Source organism: Oncorhynchus tshawytscha, linkage group LG07 (genome assembly GCF_018296145.1).
Source record: "Oncorhynchus tshawytscha isolate Ot180627B linkage group LG07, Otsh_v2.0, whole genome shotgun sequence".
NCBI lineage: Eukaryota > Metazoa > Chordata > Actinopteri > Salmoniformes > Salmonidae > Oncorhynchus > Oncorhynchus tshawytscha.
In genome coordinates this window covers 43866956-43880211 of record NC_056435.1, presented here as the reverse complement: position 1 = coordinate 43880211, position 13256 = coordinate 43866956, and the positions used below count along the sequence as shown (strand labels likewise).

At 44.1% G+C, this 13256-nt stretch overlaps 1 protein-coding gene across 1 annotated transcript; it reads left to right on the top strand.

Annotated features, from left to right (window-relative positions):
* The first annotated feature begins 2327 nt into the window (after positions 1–2327).
* On the top strand, positions 2328–13076 carry LOC112254589 (methylosome protein 50). The gene is made up of 10 exons (XM_024427300.2): positions 2328–3151; positions 3660–3845; positions 4031–4169; positions 10559–10608; positions 10727–10797; positions 10996–11053; positions 11596–11664; positions 11783–11891; positions 11974–12042; positions 12185–13076. Exons 1-10 carry the CDS (start codon positions 3043–3045, stop codon positions 12339–12341), a joined length of 1017 nt encoding a protein of 338 aa, XP_024283068.1. The 5' UTR covers positions 2328–3042; the 3' UTR covers positions 12342–13076.
* Positions 13077–13256: the final 180 nt, after the last annotated feature.

Genomic DNA, 13256 nt, shown 5'->3' with positions numbered 1-13256 from the left:
ACACATCTCAACATCAACTGTTCAGAGGAGCCTGCGTGAATCAGGCCTTCATGGTCGAATTGCTGCAAAGAAATCACATCTAAAGGTCACCAATAAGAAGAAGACTTGCTTGGGCCAAGAAACACAAGCAATGGACATTAGACCCCGGTGGAAATCTGTCTTTTGGTCTGATGAGTCCAAATGTTTCATTTTTGGTTCCAACCGCCGTGTCTTTGTGAGACGCAGAGTAGGTGAATGGATGATCTTGAAATGTTTAATTCCCACCGTGAAGCATGGATGTGGGGGTGTTTTGCTGGTGACACTGTGATATATTTAGAATTCAAGGCACACTTAACCAGCATGGCTACCACAGCATTCTGCAACGATACACCATCCCATCTGTTTTGCACTTAGTCCTACTATCATTTGTTTTTCAACAGGACAATGACCCAAAACACACCTCCAGGCTGTGGAAGGGCTATTTGACCAAGAAGGGGGGTGATGGAGTTCTGCATCCCCCTGACCTCAACCCAATTGAGATGGTGAAGGAAAAGCAGCCAACAATTGCTCAGCATATGTGGGAACTCCTTCAAGATTGTTGGAAAAGCATTCCAGGTGACTACCTCATGAAGCTGGTTGAGAGAATGCCAAGACTGTGCAAAGCTGTCATCAAGGCAAAGGGTGGTTACTTTGAATCTCAAACATAAAATATACTTTGAAGTGTTGAACACCATTTTTGGTTACTACATGATTCCATATGTGTTGTTTCATAGTTGATGTCTTCACTAGTATTCTAAAATGTAGAAAATAGTACAAATTAATAAATAACCCTTGAATGAGTAGGTGTGTTCAATCTTTTGACTGGTACTGTATATTTTTAAGCAAGCTAGCGTCATAATTTTGACAGACATGCCGAAATGTTGATTTAAATTTGACACTTCGTGGCCACCAGAGTAGGAGAAGGTTTCCTGAGTGGTGCAGCGGTCTAAGGCACTGAATCGCAGTGCTAGAGGTGTCACTGCAGACCCTGGTTCAATTCTGGGCTGTAACACAACTGGCTGTGATTGTGAGTACCATAGGGCAGCGAACAATTGGCCCAGTGTCGTCTGGGTTAGGGAAGCGTTTGGCCGGGGTAGGCTGTCATTGTAAATAAGAATTTAACTCAGTTGCGTAAATAAATGTCAAACATAAAATAGAATAACACGTGACGACAGTTTGCATTGAATTGTAGGTCATATCAACCCCACAAGTGATCAAAGTTCTTCACTCACTCCCTCAAATGAAATCGGGGGCCAAGGTAGTGAATTGGACTGGCACTTAAGATGGCAATCAAACTGCATCTGGTTACAACAGGGATTCCCCGAAAGTGGCTAGTGTAAGGGCTGAGGAGATTCAAATAAAGTGCTTGGACTGCAGCCCTTGTACCTTAGTTGTATAAACAGAGGAAGAGGAGAAGTGAGAGGGATAACCCCACAGAATGTTCACCTGATATATAAATGTGAAGCATCCGTTTGGTGTTTCCACTCACTACCAAATATGATGATGAGGGAAGCACAGTGGCTGGCAGTGCGAGAAGCGAGATGGATTTTGGCCGACATTCTGCACATTTTCTCATCGATTAAACTTTTGATCTCCATAGTTTTCTGTATACCAAAACTAGAATCTGTAAAGACTGGAAAAGTTTAGGAGTGCAAGGGCTAATTTAGTTGTTGCACACGTGCACTTCAGAAGTAAGCGTTCCCCAACGGAAATGTGCAAATAAATTATAGAACGTGCCAATAGGATGTCATTAGCTCATCCTAACCTCTGCCCACCTCCTTGCTTATTCTGCCAACTATGATTAATTTGCTCCCATTGGAAACGTCTATCTTGGGTTAGTTATACAAATATTGTACAACCCTGGCTAAAATGAATTTTTAAAAATTGTCCAAATAACGGCAATTTTAATTTTGGGGGATTTTAGCTAATCCTAACTATTTTCCTAACCTTAACCAAAAAAAAAAAGCAAGATCAATCCTAGCCATGACGGTGTAACTGCGCCCCAAATCGCTCTTCTCCAGCAGGTGGAGTTTTGTATTTTTTTCGGTCACCGAGCGAGGAGTATAGCAGTCAATTAGTTTCGAATTTGGTTAACATGAAATGGAATGGAATATTTGATCGAATAGAAGTTTCGTAATGCTTCGGTTGTTACAAGTGTACTGATGTAAAGTAGAACACGTGACATCCCGGCAGCTTTGGAGAAAAAAAAGCACTTTACAGCTGAGTTGTGCCTTTTGTCCACACACCTTCTCATTGGCTAGAATGGTCCCACTTGTTCTTGCCTCCTTCCGACTGTCTTCCATTTTAAGACTTTTCTTCTCATTGCTAGAGCGGCCACTAAAGTATCTGGTAAATATGATGGATAATCTGTGGTGCATGTAGGCGTCTACAATCTCACTATGTCAGTATTAGAAAACACTCGATTCGACTACAATCACCCCATTAAAAGGTATAAAAGGATGGGATAAGAATCCGAGCTGGAAATGAATGGGAGAGACGTATGCTCTGCCCAGCAGACTGTCGACCACTTGAGGTCATGTTGCGTCACGCGGTTGCTAAACTAGCAAATTGTCACGCAATCCCTTCTTAGTAAAAGTCAGGGTATGAGTCGAGAAACCAGACTATTTCCTTGAAGTACGGTATGTCACGAGTTGAAAGCTATACGATACTATAGAGAACAAGTTAATTATCTCACATCTCTGAAAATAACTGTTATGTTGTACTTCATGCTAATGTTGGGTTTTTGAGCTATCGACTTCTTGAGGGAGTGTTCTTTGTCCAGAATCGCCCAGAATGCATCGCGCGGCCCATTGAAGATAATTGGGGAACGTACACGATGGAGTTCTTTGGCTGTTTGAAAGTTCATTCATTTCTGCCGTGCACGATGCAGTACTAGAACGGAAACGTAAATCAAGTAGTTTCTTAGTCCGTGGTTTCTCGAATAGCTAGCTAAGTTAGTACATTTATCGTATAAATAATTATTTGTATCGCAAACACTAGCTTGAGTGAATCAGAGTTGCCTGGATGAAAAGTACAGTAAATGCCAATATGATAAAGGAAAACGGATGGAACATACCCCCAAATGCCCCCGCGTGTATGGAGAAGCATTTGGAGTCGGCGCAGTACAGGGGAGGTAAGCAAAGTCACACAGCTGGTGTTTGATGCAGCCTTGTGTGATAGCCATGTGTCTGGAAGCTAACTATTAGAAAGGGCTAGCTAACTACCGGCACAGCACGTTGTTATCGCAAAATAAAGTGACCCAAGTCATAACCTATCGAACTTACATCATTAACAGCAAAAACACAGTAAAGTCATGTTTGTTCTATGGTAAAATTTACTGTACCACACTTTAGCAAGCTACTGTAGCTAGCAAGCTACAGCTAACTTGTAATTTCGAAGAGAATAATAATTGATATTTATATAGTGCTTTTCATAACAATCTCATAGCGCTTCAATGGTGCGTTACTAGTTCCTCTAACGTTATCATATTGCAAGCTAGCTAGCTAACGTTGGACATAATCTAACAATTATAGTTTGCTAGCTATGCTAAATAACCTGCCACCCTATCCTATGGCACTTCAGCACAGGCACAAGACACCATATGATTCAACTATTGACATTTTTCTATTTTCTTCCCATAGATGGCACCCTGTTGTTGGGGGCCTCCAGTCTGACAGGCAGGTGCTGGCAGGGATCCATCTGGGTCTACTGTGATCCCAAGCAGTCTCCCAAAGAGGGCTTCTGTAAGGCTGGTGTCCAGACAGAGGCAGGCATCACAGAGGCAAAGTGGGTTTCAGAGAGGGGTGTCCTAGTTGCATCTGACTCTGGTAAGTAGGAATGACAGTAATCATTACTAAATGCATATCATATTCTGCTGTAAATAAGGCTGGTCTAAAGTGAGGGAAATATAGTTAAAAGTACAATGATTACATTTAATTCAGGCCGATGTCATCTAGATTATTTGCGAGCTATACAAAAGTGTGGATGCAATGTGGTTTGACTGGTGTTGTAGGTGCTGTTGAGCTGTGGGAGCTATCAGAGGATGAGAGTCTGCTGGAGAAACGGTTCGCCAAACTCGAGCATGATCACATCGTTACCAGCGTGAGCCCTGCTGGGTCAAGCCATGCCATCAGCGGCAGTATGGACAACCGGTCAGTAGGGGGCAGTCTCAATTTGTGTTTCTCATTCAGAGTATGTGTGCGAGGAGCAGAGTGTGACCAATTTGACTGAGGCGTTATGCGATATTCCCAAAGGCTGGAGCGTTGGCCTTCTCGCCCACTTGTAATTTCAATCCAGTAAGCGCTCACTTCACAAGCTCAGGGCTTTCCTGGCCAAGCATGCATTTGTGTGCTGCGGTACCCCCTTGCTTTAGCTATTAACATGGAGTTCACTTAGTATTTTCATAAAGAAACTGGTAACAACATCATGGGTGCAAAATCAAGGTGAGTTACAAAGATGAGGACCAAGCGCAAGAGGCAGTGCAGTGATGGTGTCCAACTATTAAATCAAATTTGAATGGTCACATATGTATATTTAGCAGAGGTTATTGCGGGTGTAGCGAAATACTTGTTCCTAGTTCCAACAATGCAGTAATATCATAACAATTTATAACAATACACACATCTATAGTAAAATGTATATAAATATTAGGACAAGCAATGTCGGAGTGGCACTGACTAAACTACAGTAGAATATAATGCAGTATATATATTTTGAAATTAGTAAAGCAGTTTGTAAACATTTAGTAACCTCTCTGGGATATGTGGGACGGTAGCGCCCCACTTGGCCAAAAGCCAGAGGAAATGCAGAGCGCCAAATTCAAATCAATTCCTATAAAAATCTAACTATCATGAAATCGCGCATGTAAGATACCAAATTAAAGCTACACGTGTTGTGAATCTACCCAACATGTCAGATTTCTTAAAGGCGAAAGCAAACAATGCTATTATCTGAGGATAGTACCTCCATAAACAAGAGAACATTTCAACCCTGCAGGCGCGACACAAAACGCAGAAATAAACCTTTGACGAGCTTCTTCTTTTGGCACTCCAATATGTCCCATAAACATCACAAATGGCCCTTTTGTCCAAATAATTCCGTCCATATATATCCAAAATGTCCATTTATTTGGCGCTTTTGATCCAGAAAAACACCGGTTCCAACTTGCGCAGAGTGACTACAAAATATCTCAAAAGTTACCTGTAAACTTTGCCAAAACATTTCAAACTAGTTTTGTAATACAGCTTAAGGTATTTTTAAAATCAAATTATACTAATAATATGCATATCTTATCTTCTGGGGATGAGTAGCAGGCAGTTGAATTTGGGCATGCTTTTCATCCAAAATTCCAAATGCTGCCCCCTATCCTAGAGAGGTTAAAGTGACCAGTGATTCCATGTCTATGTATATAGGGCAGCAGCCTATAATATAAGGTGCAGGGTTGAGTAACTGGGTGGTAGCTGTCTAGTGATGACTATTTAAGTCTGCTGGCCTTGCGATAGCTGTTTTTCAGTCTCTCGTCCCAGCTTTGATGCAGCTGTACTGACCTCACCTTCTAGGTGGTAGTGGGGTGAACAAGCCGAGGATCAGTGGTTGATGTCCTTGATGATCCTTTTGGCCTTTCTATGACATCAGGTGCTGTAGGTGTACTGGCGGGCAAGCAGTGTCCCCCCTGGTGATGCGTTGTGCAGACTGCACCACCCTCTGGAGAGTCCTGCGATTGCGGCAGCCCGACAGGATGCTCTCAATTGTGCATCTGTAAGAGTTTGTGGTTCTTAGTGGCCAAGACAAATTTCTTCAGCCTCCTGAGGTTGAAGAGACACTGTTGCGCCTTCACCACACTCTGTGTGTGGGTGGACCATTTCAGATTGTCGATGTGTACGCTGAGGAACTTGAAGCTTTTCACCTTCTCCAATGTGGTCCTGACGGTGGATATGGGCCTGCTCTCTCTGCTGTTTCCTGAAGTCCACATTCAGCTCCTTTGTTTTGTTGATGTTGAGTGAGAGGTTATTTAACTGGCACTACTCTCCCAGGGCCCTCACCTCCTTCATGTAGGCTCTCATCATTGTAGGTAATAACGCATATAACTATTGTCATCTGCAAACTTGATGATTGCGTTGGAGGCATGTGTGGCCACAGTCATGGGTGAACAGGGAGTACAGGAGAGGGCTGTGCACACACCCTTGTGGGGGCCCCTTTGTTGAGGATCAGCGAAGTGGTGTTGTATCCTACTTTGACCGCCTGGGGGTGGCCCGTCAGGAAGTCCATGACCCAGTTGCACAGGGCGGGGTTCAGACCCAGGGCCCTGAGCTTAATGATGAGCTTGGAGGGTACTATGCTGTTGAAGGCTGAGCTAAAGTCAATGAACAGCATTCTTACATGGGTATTCCTCTTGTCCAGATGGGATAGGGCAGTGTTCAGTGCGACAGCGATTGCATCGTCTGGATCTATTGGGGCGGTATGCAAATTGAAGTGGGTCTAAGATGTAAGGTAGAGGTGATATGATTCTTAACTAGCCTCTCAAAGCACTTCATGATGACAAGTGAGTGCTACGGCGCAATAGTCATTTAGTTCAGTTACCTTTGTTCCTGTACACAAGAAAGCAATGGTGGACATCTTGAAGCATGTGGGGACAGCGAGATTGAAAGTGCATGCTCTGAGGATGCCGCATGGGCCGGCAGCCTTGCGAGGGTTAGCATGTTTAAATGTCTTACACACGCCGGCCATGGAGAACCAGAGCAGTCCTTGGGAGTGGGCCGTGTCGGTTGCAATATGTCCTCAAAGCGGGCGGCGGTGTTTAGCTTGTCCTGGAGCAAGACGTCGGTGTCCGACGTAGCTGGTTTTCCCTTTGTAATCTGTGATTGTCTGTAGACCCTGCCACATATGAGCCATTTGAATTGCGACCCCCACTCTCTCTACTGACATTTTGCCTGTTTGATTGATACGGTGGGATTTGAGATGGTCAGTGACCTGTTTGTTGACTTGGCTTTTGAAGACCTTAGATAGGCAGGGCAGGATAGATATAGGTCTGTAACAGTTTGGGTCCAGGGTGTCTCCCCCTTTGAACAGGGGGATGACCGCGGCAGCTTTCCAATCCTTGGGGATCTCAGATGATATGAAAGAGCGGTTGAAAAGGCTGGTAATAGGGGTTGCGACAATGGCGGTGGAAATAGAGGGTCCAGATTGTCAAGCCCAGCTGATTTGTACGTGTCCAGGTTTTGCAGCTCTTTCAGAACATCTGGTATCTGGATTTGGGTAAAGGAGAAGCTGGGGAGGCTTGGGCGAGTAGCTGGGGGGGGGGGCTGTTGGCCGAGGTTGGAGTAGCCAGGAGGAAGGCATGGCCAGCCGTTGAGAAATGCTTGTTGAAGTTTTCGATTATCATGGATTTATCGGTGGTAGCCTCAGTGCAGTGGGCAGCTGGGAGGAGGTGCTCTTGTTCTCTATGGACTTTAGTGTCCCAAAACTTTTTGGTGTTAGAGCTACAGGTTGTACATTTCTGTTTGAAAAAGCTAGCCTTTGCTTTCCTAACCTCCCTGAACAGTTGCATATCGAGGGGACTATTCGATGCGATTGCAGTCCGCCACAGGATGTTTTTGTGCTGGTCAAGGGCAGTCAGGTCTGGAGTGAACCAAGGGCTATATCTGTTCTTAGTTCTGCAATTTTTGTACGGGGCATGCTTATCTAAGATGGTGAGGAAATTACTTTTAAAGAACGACCAGGCATCCTCGATGTTCTTCCAAGATACCTGGGCCAGGTCGATTAGAAAGCCCTGCTCGCAGAAGTGTTTTAGGGAGCATTTGACCGTGATGAGGGGTGGTCGTTTGACCACGGACTCATTACGGATGCAGGCGATGAGGCAGTGATCGCTGAGCTCCTGATTGAAAACAGCAGATGTGTATTTGGAGGGCAAGTTGGTCAGGATAATTTCTGAGGGTGCCTGTGTTTACGGATTTAGGGTTGTACCTGGTGGTTTCCTTGATAATTTGTGAGATTGAGGGCATCTAGCTTAGATTGTAGGACTGCTGGGGTGTTAAGCATATCCCAGTTTAGGTCACCTAACAGAATGAACTCTGAAAATGGATGGGGAGCAATCAATTCACATATGGTGTCCAGGGCACAGCTGGGAGCTGAGGGGGGTCTATAACATGCGGCAACAGTGAGAGACTTATTTCTTGAGAGATTCATTTTTTAAATTAGAAGCTCGACCTGTTTGGGCATAGACCTGGAAAGTATGACAGAACTTTGCAAGCTATCTCTGCAGTAGATTGCAACTCCTCCCCCTTTGGCAAAATGTTGTAGTTGGATATGGAAGTCCCAGAATTTTTGGTGGATTCAGGATTCAGACACGGCAAGGACATCGGGGTTGGCGGAGTGTGCTAAAGCAATGAGTAAAACAAACCTAGGGAGGAGGCTTTTGATGTTAACATGCATGAAACCAAGGCTTTTTCGAATACAGAAGTCAACAAGTGAGTGCCTGGGGACACGCAGGGCCTGGGTTAGCCTCCACATCACCAGAGGAGGAGTCGGATGAGGGTATGGCTAAAGGCTAGCAAAACTGGTCGTCTGGTGCGTTGGGGTCAGAGAATAAAAGAAGCAGATATCTGGGTGTGGTAGTATAGATTCAGGGCATTATGTGCAGACAAGTATGGTGGGGTGCGGGTGCAGTGGAGGCACTGAGTGTTAAGAGGTTGCATCTCTGGACATGCTGTTTATACTGGGTGAGGTTACCGCATGTGTAGGAGGTGGGACAAAGAAGGTATCTAAGGCATGTACAGTGAGACTAGGGGCTCCACAGTAAACTAAAACAATGACAATTATCCTAAACAGTATACAAGGCATATTGACATTTGAGACATAAAGCGAGGCATAAAGCAATCACGTGTTGATTGGGAGAGCGAGCTAAGTCAACAATGGGTAAGACAACAGCTAATCAGCTAAGTCAACCACAACAGGTAAAATGGCGATGAACAAAGTGGAGTACCGTGATAAATGAACAGTCCAGCAGGCATCAGCTATGTAGCCAAGTGATCATAGGCTCCAGTCTACAGCAATAGATGAAACAGGGAAGCCGCTAGGTAGTTACTACGCTAGCACGCGGGAGACAGTGTTTAAAGTTAGCAGTCTGCAAGTAAGTAGAAGCGTCTGCTCCGTCATCCAGCAAAGGCCGGTTGAAGGCTCAGCTGATGTAATTACGTCTTCGGACCAGTCGTGGTGGTACGGCGGGGCGCTGTGTCGACTAAGGGACCGGCCAGATGGCGAAAGAGGTACTGTAGTTGTGGGAATTTCGTTGTGGGAATAGCTGGCTACTTTTTGATGAATGTTTTGGCTATAGGGTCTAAAAAAAATGCGGATTCAAGTCACAATGATTGAGGCGGATTACCGGAAGGTATATTTAATTTAAAAATGGAAGAGATTGAATAATAAATTGATATATATATATATATATATATAACACACACACACACACACAAAAAGTAAACAAGAGGACAACAAACCATGTCTGCACTGCTACGTCATCTTGATGTCTAGTTTGAGAAACAGATGCCTCAAGTCCTCAACTGGCAGCTTCATTAAATAGTACCTGCAAAACACCCGTCTCATCTCAACGTCAACAGTGAAGAGGCGACTCAGATGCTGGTTTTCTAGGCAGAAAAGGTCATGTATGCAAACAATAGGCTATAATTGATTTTGGCCCAATAGGCCTGGCATATTCCCACTTTCAAAGACCTTTTCTGTTTTGATTGGGTAATTTTGCCTAAAAAACATTTTAGGGCTACCTATAGAACAATGAAACTTGCCTGGCAACAGTGGCTAAAAGGGTGTTTAGTGTCCCCAGTGGCTCTGCAAGTGTGGAGTCTTTTCTCCGGTGCTGGCCGGCTCTCCAGTCACCATCACGTGAGCCTGAAGCCCCAGACTGGCCAAACTCGTGTTTCTAAAAATGAGACTTTTTTTAGTTTGACTTAAAAAGAAATATGAATTAGTCACAGCCTATGTGCTGTTTATAGACTAATGATTTAATTCAACAAAATGTTTAAATGCTGACAACTTTGTCCCTACCAGCCTATTGTGTCACACTCAAATGCTTCACAATTTATTCCTTTGTAGGCTATAGCCTTGAAATAATGAAAATACTTTTCATGAATCATATGGTTTGGGTTCTATACTTCAAAACCAAATGGTATGTCCAAGTAAAATGGTGTTGGTTCAATTGTGATTTTAATGAATGGAGCGAATTTGGGGCAGCAGTTTGTTTTCCTGTGAGCGAGAGTTGGAAAGGTGGAGCGCCTGAGCGGTGTGCAAGCAACGCTCCTTGAGTGATGAGAGGGATTTCAGACCGCTCAACTCCGCTCACATACTCTGGTCTCATGCACATTTTGGATTACTGGCATGACAGACCTAGGCCCTCAGTGTAACTGGCCTGGCTGTGAGTCTCTTTTGACAGCTGCAGGTAATGGGAGTGTTGTAGCTTGGTTTGCATTCATTTTAAAGCTGTCATAGCCCTAAGTCTTGCTCAGTTCTTTCTCTTTTCTGCCTGCTGCAGAATCAAAGTCTGGGACCTTATTCAGGGTGAAGTGGTCACCACATATAATGGTAAGGAAACCATACCTCATCTCTGTATTTTGAGCTGCACTATGGTGAACATGTCAGTGGCAGTTTCTCATGTTTCTATAGCTTGTCTATTTAACTGGATCGGTCACCTGTTCCACAGCTCACTCGAAGCCAGTCACTTGTGTGTCCTGCAATCCATCCAATGACTCCCTCTTCCTCTCATGTGGCCAGGTAAGAGCCAATACTAATTAGAGGGTTGTCTGTTTTAATCGGTTCAGTTTGGAATATGGCTTTTCTATTGTGTGCTATGAAATATGAAGCTAGAGACAGTAGGTTGTAACTTACTGAAAGGAGAACATTGTTCTTGTATGAACTTGTTAATGCACGGTCTCCTCTCATTGATGTCTCTCTCCATTCCCTTTCCCCCAGGATGGTCGTTTGTTGCTTTGGGACAGGAGGAAACCCACCAAACCAGCCTCTAGATTAGGTGAATAGAACCACTCTGAACTGCAGTCAGCTAGGCAGCAGGATTTTCACGGGGCCGAGATGCATAGTCTTCTGTTGCCAATGGATTGACAGTGACAATTTATCTTGGCTTGTCAGTGGTTCGTGGTTTTTAGGTAGCCTTGGATTCTGTTGTCGAAGTGTATATCCTTGAGTAACCCAATCTTATGAATTCTGATAAATGCAGGGTGGGTCACTGCAGTAGGAACTTAGAACAACATGTTGAAAAACAGGGTTATTTGGAAAATGTGGTTTAATTTTCCTAATGTATAAAACTTTACCAGTGACCCTAGTAATTTCAATAATTGTGTGTTGGGACAATTCTGTGTTTTGTAAATATCCACTTCAAAAGTATCTAGACATCTACAGCACACCAATTACACATTTGTTGTGTTCAAAGTGCACATGCAATACATGTAAAGTGTGGAAATCCAAAACATGTACATGGTCAGGTGTGCCCAACCATGTTGTCCAGTGCATGTTGGTGATTTCCCAGCTGACTTTGGAGATTTTATATTGTCTCAGACGTAGAGCCCAGCTGTTGTCCTACATCAGTAGCCTGGCATCCCCACCACAGGACCACAATCGCCTACGGTAAGGACCAGTGCTACATTTCCCATGATGCATAGTGGTCCAAGCACATTGTTTTCAATGATTGATCTGCCCGGCTTTAATGATATGTTTGTTGAGAATGGCGTTTGTGTTGATTTAGGTGACGAGCTGGGACGAGTGACACTGAAGGACTTTCAGGGAACAGAGCCTGGCCAGACACAGAGCACCCACAGCCGCAGGGTCTCTGGCCTAGCCTTCTCATCACACAGGTAAACACCAACTCGCACATCTACAGCAGTCAATGGTTTGTCAGACTAAACTAACACAATGATCTCTTACCTTCCAACACAGTGCCCCCTTGCTTGCCTCAATCAGTGATGACTGCACTGTTGCTGTGATGAACTCTGAGCTTAAGGAAACGTAAGTGTCGATGTATGGCCTGTTTACAATTGCTCCCTAGTTCATCCTTTTGGCTTGTTAACTCAAGCTATGAAATAAAATTGTGAAAATTATGTATTTGTACCCAGTCTCTTAAACATGTGGCTCTACTGCTCCACTCCAGGTTGAGAGACAAGAGGCACCAGGACTTTGTTCGGGGTGTCTGCTGGGCCCCTGGCAGTTCTGACACACTGACCACTGTGGGCTGGGACCACCAGGTCCTCCACCACGTCATGGGACAGGATGGACCCGCCACTGGATACTCCACATCCCCACTGTAGACCCACCACCCAGCCTGGGTCGGGGGGTGTAAAAGTATGGTTTTGTGGGGAGAATTTGAGGGGTTGGCATGAGGGTAGAAATGGTCAACACCGAACGGAGCAGAGCAGTATGAAGATGGTTTTCCTAGTCTAAGTACCCCTTGCCATGGTGGGTTATCTTTTCAATTGATTTGTTAAATCATGTGTGAGGGTAGTCAGTGATAAACGAAGTAAATTGGGATGTTTTTCGCAACAACTGGGTGATTTGAGAGGCTACACATTTCTGCTGTTTTGGTCCAGCATTGATCAAGTTGTAGCAGCGTGAAGCGCACATGTGCCTACATTTTTGGGGAGTGCAGTCTTGCCTTGCATATTTTCTGTTCATGGCAACGTCATATGCGGAGTCTGTTTTAAGGTGTATGTTAACCACGTTTTGGAGATCACCTTTGTTTTGCAGTTTGTAATCACAAGACTAGAATGACATGGTTCAATACCATGGGCAATTTGTTTTCTAAATTAGTCATTTCTGTAAATGTGTAAAGTCCTTAACTTCACTACATGGCTTATTTGTCCCAATGTGATTCCATATTATTCCCCCCTTGGCACTTTCTTTTGTTTAGATGGTCTCGTCTCATGTGTGCCAGAAACAGAAAGTACAGTACATGTCTGGTGTTGCTTTTTGGAAGTCCGAGCAGTGTTACTTAACTGAATCTACTTGTTTTTCCATCCTTGAATAAAGTATGTCTGAATACTGTATAGTCATGAGTTGCTGTTGGTTTTCCGAGCACTTGAATTTTACTGAACTTTAGACCTCTGTAGGAAATTATTCTCAGACAATTTGGTAGAAACTAATTAGTAACTTTACTACATTTTTATTATCACATGTAAATAATAATACAAAGGAGTGGCCTGTGCCCTGGTATATTTGGCATAATT

Bases quoted from the DNA above. Each gene is read 5' to 3' on its own strand.
- LOC112254589 (XM_024427300.2), top strand. From the start codon at position 3,043: ATGAAAAGTACAGTAAATGCCAATATGATAAAGGAAAACGGATGGAAC. The intron at 11,054-11,595 runs GTGAATAGAACC...ATATTGTCTCAG, and splicing joins CAAACCAGCCTCTAGATTAG to ACGTAGAGCCCAGCTGTTGT. The intron at 11,665-11,782 runs GTAAGGACCAGT...GTGTTGATTTAG, and splicing joins CAGGACCACAATCGCCTACG to GTGACGAGCTGGGACGAGTG.